The sequence below is a fragment of the Lipophrys pholis genome, assembly GCF_963383615.2.
Source record: "Lipophrys pholis genome assembly, chromosome: 1".
Classification (NCBI taxonomy): domain Eukaryota; kingdom Metazoa; phylum Chordata; class Actinopteri; order Blenniiformes; family Blenniidae; genus Lipophrys; species Lipophrys pholis.
In genome coordinates this window covers 37,127,265-37,150,376 of record NC_137635.1, presented here as the reverse complement: position 1 = coordinate 37,150,376, position 23,112 = coordinate 37,127,265, and the positions used below count along the sequence as shown (strand labels likewise).

At 41.5% G+C, this 23,112-nt stretch overlaps 1 protein-coding gene across 1 annotated transcript; it reads right to left on the bottom strand.

The window, feature by feature from the left end:
* Positions 1-513: 513 nt before the first annotated feature.
* Positions 514-14,741, bottom strand: LOC308114667 (leucine-rich repeat-containing protein 24-like). Its single transcript, XM_080471738.1, has 5 exons — positions 14,280-14,741; positions 4,780-4,965; positions 3,568-3,846; positions 3,119-3,287; positions 514-2,638 (listed from the first exon to the last, which is right to left on the bottom strand). The coding sequence occupies exons 2-5, from the start codon at positions 4,930-4,932 to the stop codon at positions 1,398-1,400; spliced, it is 1,842 nt and encodes a 613-aa protein (XP_080327864.1). The 5' UTR covers positions 4,933-4,965; positions 14,280-14,741; the 3' UTR covers positions 514-1,397.
* Positions 14,742-23,112: the final 8,371 nt, after the last annotated feature.

The window sequence follows — 23,112 nt, the reverse complement described above, 5'->3', positions numbered from 1 at the left end:
GCAGGCTGCATTGTAAGAACAAATAAATGTCCTTCACATTTTTTTGGTATTGAGTTCCGTAAAAGCATTATGCCATGTTTACAGTTGTTAGAAAACTGCTTTTATAGAGAAAAATAACAGCTATTTTAAAACGATATTGACAAGTTTTTGAGTGAAAATCGGTATGGCTGGCAGCCTTGGTCTGGCTACTTTGGCTTTTGAAAACACCTTTACAATAGCAATCGTCAATCTTCCTCCACGAATAGCTCTTAAAGCATACCTAATTATGTACAGTGCTCAGCAGCAAAGGCCATTAATAGAATGTTGATGAACTGTTAACCTCTCACAGACTGACCTCTACCCTTTGGTTGAAAGCTGCAATCTCTCTATATAAACTTGTTTTTCGCTTTCACCTGCTGCATCTTAAACGTTTGCTGGGAAAATCATTTCAAGAGTGCAGCTGGCATGGTAAACAAAAAAACAGCTATGTTAACAGGATTAAACGACCTTGTACAGAAATAAACACAATTCTTTCAAAGCACTTTTTTTTTATTATGTAGAAACTGACAACGTAATGTACAATTTCACATCAGAATGGTTGTATGAACAGTTTCTTTTCCAAAGACTCAATTTGGGCCATGAGAAATGTGAATTCATTGTTGTATGGTTGCAAAAAACAAATAGAAAAAACATGACAAAACATGACACATTAACATCATACAATGCAATACAATGCCGTGACTACATTGCTATGGTGTAAACATAAAAAAAAAAAGGAGTTACTGTCATATTCCTACCAAACCTCTTTGAACTGTCCACTCCCCTACCCACCCACACTCACTCATTCATATGGGTAATGATGCAGTATGTGGATTTCTTCAGATCTACTTCTAATGGGATCTGTGACAGAGTCCACAAAACAACCGTACTTCACAGTGAAACTTAGCTTAATTGTATTTACACAAAACACAGACAAAACACAAAAAATAAACCTTGTTAAGGAATTAGTACAAAATGTGAATTGTTCTAGCTATCATGTGCTGCCGTCTCAGTGTCTTTTATGATGATTTTAGCCTTAATTGTCTGAGTAACTACGTCTGATAAGGTTAGTCACCTGTATTCATCGTTAAAGGGTCGTTTTAGAGACAGAGACGTCTGGTTAATTGTATTATTTTCCCTTTAATTATCACAGTTTATCACCTCTGACTCATTCCAAAGCCAGTCAATCAGAGAAGGATTTTGGGGACATTGGATGCGATCCAGGTTCCTCCCAGCAACCACTAATTGACACTCATCCCTCTTTTGAATGCCAGATAATAATCTGATGCTTCAAATCACTGCGCCAAGGTAATTTCCGTTAATGTCTTTAATTAGATATCTCAACGTATTGTTTTATGCCAGAGCACAATAAAAACTCCTTAGCAGTGGATCTCATAGGCAACTTGTGATCCGAAGAGGAGACTCTGACTGAGGAAAAGCTCTTCTGGGTCTGTTGTTAGGGGTCCCTCTCCTCCGTCGGCTGGGTTTCTGCGGAGCCCCATCCCCCCTGACCTTGTCAGTGTCTGCACCATTTCGTGCTCCAGGAGAGCCTCCTTCATTCCCTTCTGTTGAACGAATCCGCTCATCATGGGGCATCTGGATGAAGTGGAACTCGTGACTGGCTTGGCCCGATTGAGTACGTACATCTCGTGACCATGGTCATCTCGGTACTCCTCCAACTGTGCAAAAGTTGTCGGTCCATCAGAGTAGTCATTCACATAAAGGATACTCTCTTCCTTGCTGGTACAATAGGATCCATTGTCCTCTTTCTGGTACTGCTGGTGACGGGTATAGATCATAATTAAGAGGAGAACTGCAGTGAGTGCCAATAAGGAGATGCCAATTGCAATTGCAGTCTGTGTGGCAGGACCCAAAGCATTGAAGTCCATGCTGTCCTGTTCATACAGTGGTTCCTGGCTAACATCCAGAACCTCTGGCTGATAGAAGGAGTTAGACGAAACATAAGAGTGTGCGTTTAAACGAGGCCAGAACTGGGACGAGTATGATGAAGAGGACATGTTGACCGCCAGGTGAAAAGTAACTCGAGCAACACCGCCAGGGTTCCAAGCTTCACACTCATAGCGCCCAGCATGTGCTACCGTCACATTGCTGAGAAACAGCATGCCACTCCCCATGTCCGGATCAAAGCTGTCTCTCTCACCGCCCTCCTCAGTACCACGAACAAGTCCGTGTATTCCACCAACTCCTCCCACTTTGATGCCTCCACCGCTGGGTAGAGCAGTTACCACTCCACCGGGTCCAGGTCTGAATAGCTCCCCGTTGGGTCCCAGCTCTTGCACCAGGCCACGAGGTGACAACTGTGCTTTACCATGGGAGGCTTTCTTCCAAGTGACCTGAGGCTGAGGGTACCCTGATGCCTGGCAGGAGACTCGGAGGCTCTCTCCAAGTCGCACGGTGAGGTGGCTGGGCTCCAACTGCACTACAGGAGGGATGCAAACCAGACTGTTTGGAGCCACTTCGACGAGGCTGAGGTGGGAGAGGCGAGGGGGCTCGGAGCACATCAAACGACGCTGCTCTGCTGAACTCAACAGGCGCTGCCCATCCTCACTGATCCAAGTCCTCAACCAGCCAAGAGCACAATCGCAGCGCCACGGATTCTCTGGAGGAAAGCAGACAAGGATACTTGGATTGAAGCTTCATTTGTGAAAAAGTACATTATTGTTGTCAAAGATGATTCAAAAGTTGTTTTTTTTGAGAAGTGTATGAGCAGAGAGACTAGCCAAGCCTGATTGGAGTATCATGAGACAGTAATTGTTTTCTACATGAGGTCACCTCATCTATTTCCTCAATATGCTTTTCAAAGTGATGTCTTCGAGGACTTTTTACTTGTTTAAATCTGTTCTTCAAGGAAATCCTTTGAAATGTAAAATATGTTTAAGTGTACCTAATATTGCTTGACACAAGGCTGTTTTGTTAGATTTGTGAAAATATCAGGATATTGGCAGTGCATCAGTAAAACGCTCTCATTTGTGCAGAATTGTGCCTTGAACGTTGTTTCAGGATACTTGAATTAATATAGGTCTGATACTATTATATCATGTTAGCGTAAGAAAGGATATATTGGAGAAAATTTGCCTACCTGTGACACGGAGCACCTGCAGGCTGACAAGCGGTTTGAGGGACGAGGCTCCCAGGGTGCGTAGGTGATTCCTGCTGAGATCCAACAGGGCGAGGGATGACAAGCCCGACAGAGCCTTTTCTGCTAGCATCTCTATGCTGTTTTCCTGCAGGTGGAGTTCCTGCAGACGCTGCAAAGAGGCAAAGAAGATAGAAAGATAAGAGCAAAAAATGCTCATTAAAGAAGAACTGGAACTGTCAGATACAAAGTCAGAAGGGTGAGTCATTTCCACCAGAGTCAGTCTCCATCATATGATAAGGATTAGTCAGACATATTGTTAGAAATTTGATTAACAATAACAATGATACTCATAAAAATGGTTTTCCATATTTAGAACATGCCAATCAAAGTGTGCATTAACCTTCTCCATATATCCATTCTTCCCTTTATCTCAGCTCAAACCAACCAACCTGCAGTCCCCTGAAGGTGTGGTCCTGAACCCGAGTGATCTGATTGCCAGCGAGGTAAAGGATCCGAAGGTGCTCCAGGCCCCGAAACATGTCAGGGGTGATGAGGTGAATGAGGTTACCGTTTAGGGCAAGCTCTAGCAGCTGCCCCTGGCTGAGAAATGCTCCAGGCTCCAGGGCTGAGATGCTGTTATTCTGGAGGTACAGATAATGAAGGCTTCCCAGGCGAGTCAGGTCCTGAAGACGGATCTGCACTATAGCGTTGTCCTGGAGAAAGATGGTCTGGAAGACGGGGGAAATGAAGTTTGCAGAGTGATTGTAAATTTGATTGCATCAGGTAAATAGAGAACAAGATGTAATGTTCAAACGGGTGTTGTTGTTTTTTTTGCAAGAACATATGAGTTGCTGTGCTTGACTCAGTGAGGTGAGAAATGATTTAACTATAAGGAGAAATTGCATTACCAACAGGGCAACCCTGTTAACTATCTCATCGAGCTGTGCCGGGCTTTAGATATATGTTAATGTGAACATTCCAAACAGTGAGGTATAAACTATTGCCCAAGATCATAACAACTGCCATGTGCATGATGCAGCCTGTGTTGCATTTCCTGTTATGTTGTTCATTTCTCTAGCCAAACTCGGCGGAAATTACAGACCCTGTCAGTAAACATATTCCAACACAACACGTTTGATTGATTGGAGCTGTATGAAAAGTGCTCTATATGTTTGATCCGGGATGCGTGGCTGTCTGCTTGATTGGTAATGTGCATTCATCAGGGATGTTTTTCACAAAGGAAAAACACTGGGCCATGAGGTAAAGTATGATCGACGAGCTGGACCTGGCTGATTGAGGTTAATGGAACAATTTATGTGGGACATGCTTTTCATTAATATTCATGGGCTGCAGTAATGTTGGGGGGCCTGAACCCAAGAGGAAAAAGACGGTGTAATGTTAAACATCTTCTCAACAGACGATCAGAGGGTGTGCGAGAGTCACTTTCTGAGCAAGAATGAATAATTACACAGCCAACAGTGCAGCCCCTCCCTCAGGCTTACATCAAAGAGGGTCATAGCGAATTGATTAACCACAATCATTTCAGGGTAATAAGAATGGATCAGAAAGGAAGTCAGCTGCAAACTGCTGCTGTGGTATGGGGGTCAGCTGCGCCACATTGACATCTATTGCCCTAAAGTTTCACTGATTGGCCCACTGACCTCAGTGACGGATGAGACACCTTGTGGGATCTCTTTGATCCCCAGTGATCCACACTCCACCGTGAGACTGTAGCAGCGACAGCCGGACGGGCAACTTTGACACAGCTCAGGGATAAGGACCAGGATGATCAGCATGAGAATGAACAGGCCCATGATGGTTTAACAGTTGGTCTTCAGAGACAAAACCTACAGAGAGAAGGCAGAAGAGAAGAACAAAGTTAACATCATTCACTCACGAGAAACCAGTTTTTTTTCACCCTTTTCGGTAATGTATTTCACCCTTAAAGCAGTTACTGACTGCAGGTGCAGATATGTTGTATAAGCAATGGTTTTGAAATGGCAAGGGAAGATTGACAGGAAAGCAAGGGAACATAAACATATCTCTTCATCCCCGGTTGTTTTCCATTCAACTATGCCTATTCAGTGGAATTGCGGTAGCTTCTATTATGGGCTTCAATTAATTAAAGATGTGATAAAAGATGTGCAGGTTGCCTCAAGGACCTCTCTCTTGTCTGTTTAATGCATGCGCAAACACACTCACACTCGCTCCCTATTTCTGTCTCTCTCTTTGTCTTGCAAACACACATGTGCAGAAAAGAAAAAAAAGAGGCAGTTTTCGACCCTGTAATCTCAGAGACGACACTGACTTCCTCAAAGCAAATCTCAAGTGCTGACCAGGTCTAATAATCTGATCAAAACCATCAGCATTGTCGAGCTTGCTGAGCATAACGGGAATATCTTCCTTTGAATGAACACATCACAAAGCAATTCATTCATGTACTTTTTTATGTTAAGTACATCTCAGAAAGAATAAATTGTTGTCGTTAGTTGTTCACATCAAAACCGACTCAGACTCGCAGTACAATGCCATGTAGCCCAGCAGTATTCACAATAGTACATTGGCAACAGATCACATGAAGATACCACCGGGTTGGAGATATAATGCATGCCGAAATGTCACACTGTGCCCGTCATCCAGCTACTGTGACAGCAGGTAGATTTACTGCTCTTTGCTGCTCTGCCTGCTTTGTCCTAGAGAAGCTTCTTTGAGTAGAGAAGCAGGATTGATCCAATCTACAGTCTCACATTGTTATAAAACATTTATGCGCACCCTGGCCCCGTCTCTGTATCCCATTAAGCCTAGCTAACTTGAGAAAATTCTCGTTGGCTTAGATAATTGATAACATTTTCACATCTTGCTGTGAAAGATATGACAGTCCTTTAATTTAATAATTATTAGAATATGCACAAATCTGAAAAAAAGTCAAGTGATGAAAGAGGGTTGTGCCTGAAATAAACTGTGGCTGATAAATATTTAGTTTGCCAAGTCTTTGAACTGCTCTGTCTGTCTGATATCGAGCATGTCCCATTTGTCGTGTTATGATCCTGACCAGTGATTTAGCACCTAAGTGGAAAACCACTGGGATCTCTAGTTCACTGGCTGAGAAATAATTCTCAGCACGGCCTCACTGCATTAATAAGCAAACAAGGAATGAGCTGGATTCTCATATTGTACTTTTGATTTAGAACACGTTTACAAGGATAGCCAGCTATATTAATACAATGTGACCTACATAAGCTGTTCAATTGTCGTCTCTCAGCAAAAACAGAGAGACAGTTATTAACAAAAGCAAGCCATTTGCTCTCTAGAGCTCTCCAAATAAGCAGGGAGAGAAATTATGTCTTCCTATTGTATGTAAAATAAAGCGCAAAAATTGAATTTTGAAAAAGGCCTTGGTCTGTCATTGAGCTTTTGTTACTTCTCACTGTGAGATGACTTCTAAATAGCTTTGAATTGCTTGGAAAGTGTCGGGAGGGAACCGGAGAGGAAGACACTCGCCTGGCCTTGGCTAAGAATATACACAGAACAGGATGCACCATCTGATATTTGTTGTTAGAATATGAGACCAACATCAATGCAAATGACACCCTGCCACGTCGAGAAAAAATAGCTTATGCATTTCTCAGTTCAGTCTGAGTGACAATAACACTGCACATGACGCGCGTGGACAGTCTGCTGAGATACACAAACACGGATAACCTATGAAGTCATCAGTTCTGCAAACTAAATGTAGACAAAGACAAAATGAGAAATAAGAGGGATTCTTAAAAAAACCCGCTGCTGACACTTGTTTTACAGCACAGCATACAGTGTGCTCTTCTGTTTCAGATTCAGCTTGCTCTCACTGTGCTCGACTCTCATCGTTTGTCACAGTGATGTGGGATTTCAGTGGTAAGAGGTCAATTTGTTCATTTCAGTCTCAGTAATCCTCTGTGGAACATACGTAATCTGCACAATCAGATGCTCGTTAGCTAAGCCGCTCTCGGCGCTGTCGACATTTTTATAGAGGCAGCTGCTTTTGTTGGGCTTTCAAAAAACGAGGTCAGCTATATATCTTTATTGACGGTGTTAAAATGTGTAAATAGGATGATTAGAGCTTAATGTTGTGTACATAGATCTGAGTGTCAGAGAAGAGCAACTGTAAAGACCTGTCATGGCGGATGTCAGTCAACCAATGCCAAAAGGAAATCTCGCAAACCTCACACCACACAGCCTGTTCAGCATGCGCTGTCAGCCTCGTCCACTGAGCATGCATCCACACACGTCTCTGCAAACAGTATTTTGGACTGGACTCCGGATCGGATTGGAGTTTGTTTATTTGGACATTTCTGAAATTACAATTGTCTTTTTTATTCTTGACACAGCGCCCTGTTTCCACACACCAAACAAATCATCGGCTGCTGAACAATCACAGCCCGGCTCTCCAAACATTCAAAGCACAGAGAAATGCTCTGCACAGAGCTGTTAGGTTTTTGTTTTGGTTATTTTTCCGAGGAGGGTAGGTGTTGTTGTGTTGGAGGTGCAGCAGACAGCCAGAGTGCTAGAGGCAGAAGCAAAGTTCACGTCCCTGTGCTGCCACTGGTGCAGGTCGGCCTCATCCGTTGTTATGGTAACTCCGGTGATGAGGGAAGGTCTGCTTGTGGGGCCCGAAGGCTAGCCACAGTTCCTGCAAGCGGGTGTTAGGCAAACAGCTCTGCAGAAATAGAAGTTGTCATTTCCAGGGTGAAATTGCTCACAGGCACTTGAGCTATGTGATGACCCAGAGCTAAATTGTAAATTCTCTTTTTGTCCAACTTTTTTTTCTTCTTCTTCAAGTTTTTTGTTGATTCTCCCATCCTTCGTTTTGCTCTCCTGTTCCCTTCACAGTTGTCTGAAAGCCTCCATCATTTTTCCCTTCCAAGCTTCTGACCTCCCTCTTTTCCCATCTCTCGTCCTTCTGCACTGACTGGCAGGTGCTAAATCATTTGTCTCAGAGCATCCTTTTGTCCACAAATAGACTCAGGCCAAGGCAGTGTGGCACGAACCCAAGAGTAACACACTGACTTTGAGAGATAGCCTCAACCCTGAGTGCAAAAAATGCACACATGCACTCATAAACATGCAGCACACGCATGCATGTTGCACTTGTACACAAGCACCAGCCACCGATATTCACACACACGCACACGCACACGCACACGCACACGCACACGCACACACACTTACTTGACTGACAGATTCACACACACCGAGGAAAACAGAGATGCTTATGCACTTGCACTACTTGCCTCCATCCAGCGGCAGCCATCATCATTCACGGACATAAACCAAGTCAAATGTAAAAACTTGCACATATTGTTTGGGTGTGAGCAGTAAAGAAAGCACTGCTCACTTAATAAGTCTGCATTGATTCCTTTATTTTTCTACTACTTCTCTGTTCAGTTCGGCTCTGTAGACATCGATTTTTACTGTGAAGGCACATGGGAGGGTGGCTGGCATTTGTGAATGTCGACGTCGAGCAGAAACAGAGTAAATGAGTACATGTTGCTCATTGCTGGGCAATGTGTGTGTTTGTTTTCAGCCCGTTGTCAGCATGCCTCTGGCAGAATCACCCTCTGAGCTGCGGCAGCTGCACTCCACCGCTGTACTCCCAGTGGAGCAGTTCGTCTAAAACCCTCACTCAGTTTTCTCGTATTTAGATGAACTCGATAAATCTTTGCTCTATAGGAGTTCACTTGATAAACTGCTGTGACACATCTGTCTGTGAGGTAGAGACTGGTGTTGGTAATGTAAGCTGACCCACAGAAAGGCTTGAAAGTTATCGGCTTACACAGCAAGGTGACTCAAAAAACATGCTTTTCTTGGATGAATGGAATGCTTCACAAGCTGTAACTTTATGCGAAGAGCAGCAGGGCAACCTCAAAGATAACGGATTAAGAGGAAAATACACACTGCATATTGTGTCATTGTGCTCAACAAGTTTTTGCGCTGGAATTCTTGCATGGTAATTTGATTTGCGGTTGATAATTGAGAACTAAAACCCAGTGGCAACTGTGTGACTGTGCAATCAATATTCCATTTTCCATACAAGATTTACTTTTATGCCTTTGCTGTTCATCATGATTACTCAAAGCTTTAAGGAAGATTTACAACCTCTTTTAGCCTTGTGACTCCCCCCCCCCCCCCCCCCCCCCCAACAGTGTGCTTCCTTTCTTTCAAATCCAGTTCTTTATCTGCATGATGAAACAGAAGCAACACTGCACAAGCTATGTAAGAAGATGATGATGATTTCATAACATCTAAAGCATTATGCACTAATATTATATTGCCTTTGGAGAGGATTTTATTTGACTTCATCCAGATGAGGATAATGTAATGTGAAAAAAGATTTCACTTTTTCATACGGCCTTGTTTTCAAAAGAACACAGTTTACAAGTCTTGCTTAGTAAATGTCTGAACATAATGCTTGAAGAGAAAAAGCACACACAATTCAAGTTTAAGCCATTGTTATGGCTCTCTAGCTATTTACATAATAACAACTAAGATCATTTGCAACTGTCGTAAGTTGTTTACAATGTAATTATCATTACAGGTGTCTCGTTCTGTTACAATTTTAAAAGGGAATCTATCAAGACGTGACCCCCGGCTCACTCAGCTGGTAGAGCTTGAGACTCACAATCGCAAGGCAGTGGGTTTGTGTCCCACGCCGGGCGCCACCTTTCCGTGGGCTCACCACCTGCAGGAAAGGTTCTTAATCGGTGGAATGTGATCTGGGTGACAGTGCTCAGACTGCCACCCCCATGACCGGGAAATGGATTAGCGGGAGAAAATGGATGGATCTATCGAGATGTTTACTTGACTCTATTGAGGAAATATGGCCTGTGGGACAATCTTTCAAAGTGTAGAAAAAACAAGTATACATTAGTCAAGCAGAAGGTCCAGTTTACTAAAATTATGAAACCTGTGGTGAAAGAGCGGTTATCCAGAGCTTGCTATCTTACTGCTATAAAGTAAAATCAAGGCATTAAAGACATACCTGGTGAAGGCTTCAGAAAGAGTACATACATATATCCACTATCCTACTATATCATTTGCACAGAATAACTATTTTGTTTTTTGTTTGTCTATTATATATTGAAATTCACTGCATAATCAGGTGCAACTGTGAGGAAGTGAAGGGAAATAGGTGGAGAACAACAACAACCATGACAATGACGCATGTCCCAATGTTTTGCCCGCGCTGTGGTGATGAACTGGAACCAACATCAATTCGTTATTCGTGGTTAGGCATCTCTCTCCTCCTGAGCTGTGCAAAAATCTATATTTTATTGGTGACTAATGTAAAATCATGTGTTTAGTTTAAACTATAGAGTTGGACTTTAGTTTGTTTTTCAAAGTGATTTTGAATATATTTTCTTTTAGGTTGGACTATTATTGACTTTTAACTTTAGTATGAGTGTTTATTCATGATTACGTTTTACTATTAACTGTGCTTGTTGTGACTTATTGATTTGGAAGAAACAGGAAAATGTGAAAGGCTTAATAAACAAAATCTATTGGTTGGACTGTATAGAAGTCAACTTTGTCTTGGATGAAGTTACGACCATTTGACTCTATATTCTATATGAGGTATCAACTACGTGGTACTAATTGCGTACAATAAATGCAATTTTGTACATTTACAGCTTTGTGTTTTCGTGCATTATGCATAAGTTTCCATCCCTACAATTTCAACACTTGCTTGATCAAGATTAAATGTGTATGAGGTTTGAGCCAACTAATGCTGACTCTGGGTACACCTAAACATGTCTTCAGTCATTGTAATAGCAGAACGTGGTACCTAAAATACCTTTACTAACTTCTTAACTTTCTTTATGAGACATCCAAAGCATTGTAAGCCTCATAGCATAATTGCTTAAGTTCTATTTTAAGTGTTCGAAGAATTTTGCAATCACTCTAATAACATGTACTTCAAATGACATTTGTTCATGTTGCAAAAAAGGTAAAATGGAGATATTTAGTTCTGAAGTATCAATTATACATAGCAACATCAATCCATTATTTGGATAATATGTTATGCTCATTTCATAGTTAGAATAAGACGAGAGGATTGCCATGGCTTTGAGGCATGAATGTGGCATCATATAACATTTGGCGAGAATGTAAATCAGCAGATTTCCCCAAATGTCACTTACTTTATGATTATAATTATGCAAATCTTGAAAAAGCAATACCAGTGAATGGAGCATCAGTCACGTCTGTGTTTGTGTATTCAGGTCTGAGTCACTCATTGTTTTCAGGCATTTAGTCGACAAGCTGGCAGCCGTTTCATAAATGGTCTCGCCTTTTAAAACATTACTGTCAGTGTCTTCTGCCCTTTTCTTTTCAAAAGAATCTACGTCAACAACACCTGTCAGACACTTAACTCTGCTGGGTTTCTTTTCACAATTCCTTGTGTCACTCCTTTCTAAATGCCCCCCCCCCTTCCTCTCTCTGCCTCTTGTACAGTGTCCCCTCTAATAGTCAAGGTTGGTTGACGCAATCGATCAGAGCAATTTCATTCACCGTGGTCTCTTCTGACAAGCTGCAGAATTCCGGGGATTATGTTAGAGCAAAATGAACGGTTTAATTTTTATATTTCTTTTGCTCTATTTTCATCATGCACACATGCAAACACGCTTCCACGCATGCATGCACGCACGCACGCACGCACGCACGCACGCACGCACGCACGCACGCACGCACGCACACACACACACCAATCACATTTGATCAGTGAAGGTTTGTTTTCACATTTTTAGGGATGAATGATAATCAGACAGGTTAAAGAAAATTAATGCTGTACAGTCATTTTCTATTGAAACTTTAACAGTCTCTTCCAAATTAATGTTTCATAACAGAAATAGTCACCTGGATGGAATTTTATTTGTTTCTGTTTTCTTTTAAACTGATGCATTACTGAGTTTTCCATTGAAGTTCCAGATGAGTGACTCTGAATTGTATATAATGCTCCATTTTATGGCAGATCACTTGGAGGTGTAGGTATTACTCAAGCAGCAATAAAAGTGTGTGCGAGAGCTTGTGTGTTTGTGAGTGTCTGTCTGTGTTTCCAAAAATAAAACGAAATGAAAATGATGCCGTCGATAACGTCCGCTTATCATCCCGCTATATTGCATTTCTGTAATATTGGGTGCTGTCTGGAGAAGGAGTCATTGAATCCCCATAAATTATGTCTCTTTGTTGCCATGGAAGTGAAAGTATCTGCTGACTCCATGTCATGCATGTCAGATGAATGTCAAATTATAATCTGTCACAAACCCTACATTACAGTTATCTGTGGGGTCTAGCATATAGTTGAGAAATAATGAAACTGTAAAATAATTCATTTTTTTCCACCTCCATTTTCTTTCCTCATGCATTTCATTTTCCTGCTGATCTTTGCCATCTGCCCATATCTTTCTCAAGTCAGGCCAGAATTGAGGGGGGTTGCTATACAATTTCAGCCAAGAGAGATTTCAGTCATCATTGTCTGGCAGACAGTAGCCAATGAAAAATTAAAGATCTCTGCAGGCATAAGGAGTCAACTTGTCCATACGGATCCGTCCGTGCAAGGCAGGCTTGCCACCATTGGAGTTAAACAAACGAGGTCCTATCCAGGGGCCCGCTGTTTGGCTCCACAGTGCTTCGTGTGCAGAATAGCAATCGACCAGAGGGAAAACTCTGACATTATGAAGAAACAGTGATGCTGAAAATCCATAATGACAAAACATGGTTGTCTTACTGTAGGAACATATCATATTAATATGTATCTAGTACTAACCTAATCATAGCATATTGCTTCTGGCAACTCCTGAAGTGTCAGTGTAATATTTCTGCCAGATTCCTACAGGGTGCGTGCTGTGCTCAGCAGTGATCTTATTATACTTCATTTTTCTTATCACAACAGTATCACTTTAACATTCCCATGCGATCTGGTTTTACAGCGGGTCTGCAGTGAAATTGGTATAGTTTATCTCTAAAAAGCATTCAAAGATCGAGAAAACTTATCTGGTAATGTAGTACTGCAGCGTGACGGATCCAACTAAAGCCCTGGATGCCTGATGTAACTTGCTATCCCACCCCCCAAATTAACTCGCATCTTGAAAAAAACCAAAAAGAGTTCATGTGGGAAACAGCATGAACATTTGACAGCACATTACCACATTTGGTCGAATGGAGGACCCAGTTGTCAGTGTATTTGGTAGAAATTTGCCAAGCCTCACACAGTGCAAAACAACAGCCCATCTGCGCAACAGCTCCACATATGTGATGGTGGTGGTTTTCTGCTGAAGCTGCTTTAGACAAGAGTCAATTCAGCCTCACGCAGACTGTCGTTTGTGCTGCTGTTGAGGTTGTGTAGTTCATTATTTATTTAAATGCACTCAGTGGCCCATTTATTAGGGACACCTACACAGCCTAATGCCACGCAATGCAACTGCCCTGATGTAGGAGCTGTATTTATCTTGTAAAGTACAATTTTAGTGAAATATGTTACGTTTTGTCATGTTTGTTCTTTCACATACATGAAACACCTTTATCATGAAGTGGGAAAATTAAACACATCTTATAGACTTTAGGGTATGTATAGAAAATAATAACAATAGTTGGCTATACAATCAAACAATTTCATACCCTACAAACTCGTAGAATAATATTTTCTAACATGAAACAACACTATTTAGTAGATGTTTCTAAAATTCCCAAATTGAAGTCTTGCTTCGTAATTGATTATTTGATAATGGAGAATATTCATTTGATCCCCCTCTATCTTATCAGTTACATCTAAATAACTCAAACACATTTAACTGCCATGTGTTGTGTATGAGTTAAGTTTACAAATAATGGAGGTAAAGTGTTGATACTTATGAGGCTTAGTGTGAAGCTTTCCATTGCTATCCTATCCATGTATGGAAAAACAACTTTACGCGTGAGCTTAATCCAGCCCTTAAAAAACAAACAAGTGGCGGCTTTTGTTTCACTTACACCAATACACGAAAGTGCACTGCGGCCAGTTTCCTACCACTTCAGTGCGCATCACCGAAAACACATGGCTGTACGGACGGCAGATAACATTTGAGTAACACTATCCCGATTGCATACATCGTTACATCCGCCTCCTAAAAACACAAATGCAACCTACCGATTGCTTGATCCCGGCTGCACTTCAGAGGAAATAGAAATGATAACAACAATAAGATGAATCCTCGTTGAAATCAGTGCGTGGAGATGCGCCGGGGCATTGTTTCCTTCCTCCTGCCCCGTTCGCTCCTGGCTGGGAAGCTGTTCACAGTCCACACGGGCTCATCTCGTCCATTGTAATTGGAGCCGGAGGAAACTGCTCGCATCTGCCGACACTGGACGTCAGCGCTGTTGTTCGCAGGTTCAAACTCTTGTCTCGCTCCTCTGATATTTTGTTGTCGGTGTTGCTCCTGCTTTGATTCGTTCTGCTTCTTGTCATCTGCCTCCCTACGTCGGAGGCAATACTGACCCACTCCTCTAATTATCTCTGCTTGGATGGACTCTCTCTCTCTCTCTCTCTCTCTCTCTCTCTCTCTCTCTCTCTCTCTCTCTCTCTCTCTCTCTCTCTCTCTCTCTCTCTCTCTCTCTCTCTCTCTCTCTCTCTCTCTCTCTCTCTCTCTCTCTCACACACACACACACACACACACACACACACACACACACACACACACACACACACACACACACACACACACACACACACACACACACACACACACAGCCTGAAAGGGGGAAGTGCACCAAGGGGGCGGGGGGTCCTTTTTCTCTTTGTTATTTTCTTTATCTTCATTAATTTACTTTCGAAACATGAATTGTGTGGTCTAGTTCCAGTGTGGTGTCTGCAGCCGACGAAACGAGACTAAGAACAGCGTCCCTACACTGTGAAACAACATATCCAAGGAGCGCACGGTGATTTCAGCACCACGGACAGCGGCCTTGTCTTTTATTATGTGAGGTTACAGCCGTGTAAAATGCGATCCTCCATGCTCCGCTGCTGAAAGAGAAACGCCACTAGTTATATCCCGGGCTGTGGCCACGAACAGTAATAAGAAAACTCGGGGGGAAAAAAAAAAAGACGGGAGAAAAGGGCCATTTCAGAGTGGCCAAGGGCATGTGAATTCAAGCTGAACCACTGGCCTTTTTAGTTCCAACAAAAACCACATTGCTCAGTCATAGCGGACAGTCACGGTTCATTACAAGTCATGTGGAAATAGGATGGATTTTACCCTTAGTTATATTGTATTTTCGAACACCTTTTGGCACTCTCATTGCTGATAGTTCAACCTTTGTAACATGTCTCTGTTGTGTATTCTTTCCTGTGTTGTCTTGTACTTGAGCACCTGTACCTATTGTAATGTCAACAATTCTTGTATTGATTGCGCATCATATGTCAACAAGTTTGCAAAGTAGCTGCAGAGTAAGTGAGACATACTGAATCATATAGCGAATACTATTTGTTTTCACTAGCCATTTTACCAGGTATCCCATTTTGCTTTGGGTGGCATTTCCTGTGGATGTATCTGTAACTGAAGGAGGTTTTATGAAGGTAGGAAGTTGGGTACCACTCAACCCCTAACCTGGAGGACAAGACAGTTATGAACATAAATCGGGTCAGACTGGAATTGGACAGATTAGTTTAGGATCGGTCAGAGTGGTGTATTCTTGTGGATGCCCTATGCTCCTCTTAGGAACAATGGGGTTAAGACCATTTTGTTTTGAGAACTACCTATTCCTTGGTGGCATAGATTCAACCAAGGCCTGGAAACATTCCTCCATAGTGAAATGATAGCATCACACAGTTGCTGCAGAGTTGTCCTTCTCCACCACACCCCAAAGATCTATTGACTTTATTGGATTCAAAGTTGGTGACTGCAGAGGCCATTGGTATAAACATTAAACTCATTGTAATGTTCAAGTAATTACATTGGCTCGACTTTTGTGGTTATATTGCGACAATACTCTAGTAGGCTCTGGTAGGCTGTGATACTTAACAAATGCTTTATTGATAGTAAGGGGCCAAAGGTGCGCCAAAATAATATCACCACACCACTGCACCAGCCTGAACCATTGATACAAGGCAGAATGAAACCAAAATCTGATCCTACCTGGCAGCAAATCAAATCAAGAGTCATCAGACAAAGCAACATTTTTCCAATCTTATGTTGTCTAATTTTGGTGACCCTGACCAAACTGTAGCATCAGACCTGCCTGTCAAGTACCAACAACCATGTCCACTTTTTTTTCTTCTCATGCTCAGTTTAAAATTTGGTGGGTCATCATGATCATGTCTACTTGATTTTATACAGGGTTCCTGCCAGATATTTTCTGAATAGATATTTGTGTTGATATGTATTTCACAAGGTATACCTCATGAAGTTGTCGGCGAATATATATATCAACTTCATCCCTAACTTTGCAAACTGCCCTAGCTGAAATTGATACCTAAATTGCAGGCACATTAGCTCTGTCAAATATGTTTGGAGTTTGTCAAGCCGCTGAATGATCATTTTTCATTCAATCGGACAAAAAGAAATGATGAAAATAACTTCAAATATGAAAAACATAAGTATCAGAACCATATTGCGGTTCCTTCAATTGAATGTATCTGTCACAGGCAAGAGCTAGTGCCACTTAAGAGTAATGCTATTGTTGGACCAGTCTACAGGCACACCCTCAGCCTGTAGCAATGGCTCATGACCAAAAGGACGAGATCACAGATAAAATAATTTGACATTATTTTTCTCCAGCAGGGTGGAGACCTTTTCAACTCTTTAAAAGCAAAGACTTTTGACTTCTGAATTGAACTCAAAATGATGCTGCTTTTCCTCTCAATAAAAAGGAACAATTTGAAGATTCTTAGGCATTTTTTTCAGGATACCCCCAGGTTATTTTCTGCTTGAGGGGTACCAGGCATGGCCAAGTAGGACAGCCCCAAGGACAACCCAGGCTCCATTGAAGGAACTATATCTCTATTTCTGATGGCTGGATGGATGAATGGATGGTTGATTCAGGCTAACATATTCCACGATACTGCCTCTTTACCGCCAACCTACTGATAACATGTCAACAAAATTAGCAGCTTCCAACAAATTGCAATCATCCTTCTGCTGTTGAACTATTTACTTATTACCTTCAGCTAGCTTAGCTGTTCAAAACAAGGTGTGCCTGAGAAACGGATCATTTATTTTCAAACACAAGTTCAAGTGTCTCAGTAAGAATATTTTTTGCACAAAGACGGAATTTTCGTGCGTCATAAGACGTTAACAGCAATCTGTTATAATACAATCACATCACATGCTTTGCAACCACTTCTAAAGTTCATCAGAGGTAGGCGGTCGTTGTCAAACCTGCTGGGGGATCACAGAAGCTGCATGCATGCGCCTCTGAGCGTGCGCGCCTTTGATGATGACTTGATCACACACTAATCACACGCCGCAGCAGTTAAAACCATACTGACCCACATTTAGTTTGGCTTGATTAATCACATTGTGCCTGTGTGCGCGGGTGTGTTCGAGCCTGCACATGCACACCAAAAGATGATCACTGATGCATAGCTACATGTGAAAAGGTTCCCAGGCATGAGCAGGTACATTAGTTTGTGTCTAATTGCACATCTTTGTAATGCTGAGCGCACCACACTGTGCGTATTTGAGCTCAGATTTTAATGATCTCCTCCTACCCCCTCTGGGCCAGCATGAGTCTATTTCGACCCACATCAGAATAATTAATATCACACTCAATGTCTGTAAGAGCACAAGGTTCCTTTTACATCTTTCCTCACATCCTCCTGTTCTTAAATCTCCATTTTTGGCTCACGGGAGAAGCAACAAATGTTAAATTACAACACATGGCTATTTGTATGCATGCACAGTCCCATACGCATTTTATTTGCACATAAATTGCTCCATAAACTTTGCTAACAAGTTGTGTTTTCCTGGCGTAAAAACCAAAAGTGCCTTATTAAACAGCACTAGAGAGAGCCAGTTTGGTTCTTGGTCACAGTTGCCAGTACGAATCCGCAGATCTTCAGGGAAATCACATCTCTACGCCCACTCCCTGCACTGCCCAACTGTCTAAGAGCACCTGAATGAGTCACAGTTCCATTAGTGCAGCTCTGAGGCCAAACTTAGAGGAGTGAGGTTTTCTGGGATGGTTCCAGGCCTGTGTGTGTGTGTGTGTGTGTGTGTGTGTGTGTGTGTGTGTGTGTGTGTGTGTGTGTGTGTGTGTGTGTGTGTGTGTGTGTGTGTGTGTGTGTGTGTGTGTGTGTGTGTGTTTAAGTAAAAACCCTTCATCCCTTTGCAGCTACTCCCATAGGGATTGACTGTAATTAGAAATGTTCTCTTTCTCCACTTGTTGTAAATGAAAACACCTCGGTATCAAAGAGAGCACATTGGATTCAGCTGCGCTGCCGCGACTTTCCCACCTCTGATCTTCAAATGTCTTGTCTTTGCTGCCTCTTGGTCTCTTTATTGTCCAGAAGCTTCATGGGAATGTAAACATGTCTTTTTCTTTCTTTTATTATTTAAATTTTTTTTATTAACAGCATGTGAAAGTCATTCAAAAATGCGAGGCTCAAGCTGGCACAGAAGTATACACAAGCTCTTTGTCATTGTGAGAAATATCATTGTGACTGAATCTTTCATCTCTCTGTGACAATATTTGAAAGGTTCGAGCAATTTGGCAAACGAGAATAAACTTCGACTGATGACTTGATTCACAGTCAGAGAGACAGATGGAGATAAGTGATACAGACGAAACCAAATTACCTACAGGGCAGTATCATTTCCATTTCCATATTTTATAGAGCAAATACAAATGAGGAGCATTTCGGGGGGGAAATTACCCAGGTGAGGAGAGCGCCTTTTTTGTTTTGTGGTCTGTTTGGGTGAGAAGCAATAACAAGCACAGACAGATGCGGGAGAGATAACAGTGATTTAAAGCATGTGTGCACACACACACACGCACTAACGCACGTGCACACGCACACACATACACACACACACACCGTGTAATGAGATGATCCTCCGTTGAAAAGCATGCAGGACATGAAAGCTTTACAAATGGCCGACAAAACAACAGCTGTAATGTGACAGGCAGACATTTGTTCCACTAATCACTTGGGGGATTGTCAAATGCAGCCGAATGGAGGCTAAGAGAGTCTTATGTTATTAGGCCCTGCAGCCATGACTCCACGGCACAAACACACATCACATACACGCACACACGCACTGTGGATGAGTCTGCTGTCCATCATCCTCTGGCTCGGCCTTCACACCTTGACAGCTGTCAGTGACTCCGACGTGTCCGATTGCAGAATGAAAGGGATTACACAGATCTGTAGAGAAAAGGTGTGTTCTGGCTGGATATCACAGAAGGAGAAGGCCACTCCAGAAATAAACAATTGTGGTGTATAAAAGCTTGCAGATAGATTAATGTTTTAGAACATTATTTTCAATGAATTAATTTTGAATCCACTGTCAGTCTACATCAAACTCTCTTTTAACATCATCTGCCTTTAACAGCTGGTCATGAATAAAACTCCAGGGAGAGGTTTTCTTTTTTTCTTTTTTTAGGTTTTAAACACAAATAACATCATTAGACAATTACACTAATTGACCACCAGCCACCTACACTCACACATTACAACCACTCATGTCAATTTTTTTCATTGAAGTCATTAAAAATCAACACATCCAAGTTTCCTAATATGGTAATGTATAAAAATGTACATATGAAATAGTTTAGTCATAGTCACCATAGCTGCTACCTTATAGAATCAAAAATGATTGAAACATTTTGAATTAAATGTATCATAGCTTCACAACATGATCACTGAATACATGATTTAATAGTTGTGCTATAAAATTGAAATTGGTAAAGCTTTGATCAGTTTTTGAGAATTTGTGAAATTAATGACTTTTAATTTCTCAAAATTACAAACACTGTCTTTTGCTGTAACCCTTGGGGCGCTCACTCAAAACATTCGTAGAGAAAGTTGCAACCCTTAGGGCTAAACGACAAAAAAGGCACAACTATTTACCATTATATGCTATTAGTTTGTGATTTAAATTTATTTTTTTTAAATCACATATAACTCAAGATGTATTTAAAAAATGTCCACATATTTCTCTTGATTTCTGATGTTATGAAATATTGTTGACACATTTGCTAAATAAACATGTCACCAGAATGAAATAAAAACATTTTATCAAATATGTTACTTTGCCCTATAAAGGGTCAAATAATTATTGCTTTGAAAAATTGGATACATTTTCTATACTATCATATATTGTACTATTTTATTGCGTACACTGTGGCATTAGTCACAAAAGGGTTCAAACATCATTTTTTCTTCTAGAAATAAGGTTTGCGGTTTTCATTCTCAAAATTCCTTCATTATGTTCTTGGGATGAGAAGATTATGGTTCAGATTGAATAAGATGATCACATGGTTTACCCCTGAAGACCAGAACAATTTTTTTTTTTTTATTATTTCAATCTGAAAAAGGGTCCACAAAGATTAGGCCACTGGTAACACCCTCTGTCTTTTTGGATTAGAGATAAGAATTTGAAATCCAATAAGGTTTCTTGTCCACATCAGCAGCCCAGAGTGAGATTTAAAAAGCCCTGGCAAAAATACAGGTTTATTACTTTATCCTGACTGAAGCTGCAAAGTAGAGCGTAAACACTACCAATACAGAAGTTGTTATAGGAAAGGAAAAATAACTCAACTGCAACTGTACCAAAGTTGATGTTGAACAGAATTGAAAGGCAAAAATACAATTTCCGCCTTTATTTAGCAGCAGTAGGTGGCTTCTTCACTGGCTGTTGCTCTTCTCACAGTCTTAAATTAGAAGGAAAAAAAAAAGTGGTAGATTGCAGTTCTGTAGGAGATACTGAGGGTTCCAGAGTTGAAGGTTAACTATACTCCTGGTTATGTAATAATGTTGACACACCAGTTATCATTACCAATCAGGTAATCAGGTGGAACAGTGAGCCTGAAAGAAGGTGACTGTTAATCACCATATCAATGAAATTCAATTCATATCTTCTAATAACCTTAAGAAGTTATTGTTCATTACAAATGTTGTTGACAGCTGCGGTCGATGTTGAAGGTGCTTAACCTCCATTGGGAGCAACTTCGGGTACAGTGTTGTACTTCGACACATGGACTTGATGAGATGCTTTGGACTGTAAGGCAACCCGCCCTACCAGCTCAGCTCCAGCTGCACCTTGAATGAGATCTGACTGTATGTGGCATTAACATGAGCCTGTGTCCTGTGATGGCAGCATTTCAGAAACATCGGCTTAGTCTGATGCTCTCTTTTTATATTTCCAAAACCACTAAGATCCAGATTAAAGAGCGTCTTGGTCCAACAAACTGACAGAACTTCAGCAGATGTGTGAATCATTGGAGTGACTGACACAATGCTGACAGCTCAGCTCATGTGTCACAGCAACACTACAACGATACTATGAACACATCCTAAGTTATTGTCAAATAGTAAATGTACTTCACTCGTCCGGCACTTTCTTTTACCGCTTCATCAGTCCCGAATGGCTCCACATTGTTAGCCACCATTGTTGACGGCTGCCATGCGAACTGTTCAGCCTCCAAAGGGAGCAGATTCAGTGTTTAGCTTAGTGACAGTTTGACATATGGACAGGGCATGATTGGAGATCGAAACTGCAACCTTAACATTGAAAGACAATTCGATGGACCAACTGATCCACTAATTAGAAGTGATGCAAGACTTTCTTTGAATATATTTGGTGTTTTCTTTAACTCGTGAACTAACGATGATGGGAAATAATCTAATATTGTAACGATATGGTGAAGTAATTTGTTTTGGGTTTTATCGCTGACACGTCAACATAAACCTCGACTTGCTGCCTGGCACACAGACAGTATCGAAACAGATAACAAGGTGCTAAAGGACAGGGGAGTGGTGTCTCCCTTCTTCCTGGATATCCCACGATGCCTTCTCATCTGAGATTTCAGGAAGTCCATTACTATTGCAGACGGGTATCGTGCTTCTGCACCACAATCAATACTCTTCCATTACGGTGATGAACGGTCTGTTTCCCCAACCGTCTGCAGTCAAGACAAATTCTCAGGACCCACTGATCCGAATCAGTCAATGTGGGCTTGACAGCACAACACCCTGCTGATGTGAGGGGTGAAGCGAGGGACTGAACGGGGAAGTCTGGCCAGGTCGTCTAATCCAACACCTGGATGTCTCATGAGTAATACAGACTGTCCTTTACCTTGACGGCAGTCAACTCACTGTCATTTATTTCTGGAAGCTCAAGTGTGTAATTCACTTTTATTAATGGAGTTTCTCATGTTTTTTTTTTCTTTTGCAGATTCCACACATTTAATCAACAAACAAATGATTCAAAATGATTCACATCAAACAGAAATTTTTTATATAACATGTATCAGGTCTCATGTAAAATCTTTTATTGAGACAAGAGACATTCTAAGTTTGCGTCCAATGTTGAGAAACATTCAGTAATTTATGAATTCTTATTAAGTAAAAAGACAAAGTTCAGGAATCCTTTCTAAACAAATTGGTATGGTCGAACCTTTCCTCCTATTGTAGCATTCCAGAAGGTGATTTGATAACTGACTTGGCTCCAGTCAAAATTAAAAACTTTTACTGTGCCAGGGAAACATTCTCCCCCATTATCCTCCGTGAACACACTCAGCGCTGACAAAAACACTCACTGTCCTTTAATTCACAGATGAAATGCTCAGTCACCCTTCAGGAAACAGAAATTAGCTTACTAATTTCCTCCAGGATGGACACGCTGTGAAAACCTTGGCAATGACGCGCCTGTGTTAATTTAATAAGATCCGTGTTGTTAGCTTGCTCCCGAAAATGTTTTCTTTCAGTTTATCAGCTGACGTGCCCGGCTATCTTTTCCCAGGCAAAATGCTGAGCGGCAAAG

Excerpts from the sequence above, each read along its gene's own strand:
- LOC308114667 (XM_080471738.1), bottom strand. The coding sequence starts at position 4,932 with ATGGGCCTGTTCATTCTCATGCTGATCATCCTGGTCCTTATCCCTGAG. Across the intron at positions 3,847-4,779 it reads GTGTCTCATCCGTCACTGAG|ACCATCTTTCTCCAGGACAA; the intron begins GTCAGTGGGCCA and ends CCCGTCTTCCAG. Across the intron at positions 2,639-3,118 it reads GCAGGTGCTCCGTGTCACAG|AGAATCCGTGGCGCTGCGAT; the intron begins GTAGGCAAATTT and ends GCTTTCCTCCAG.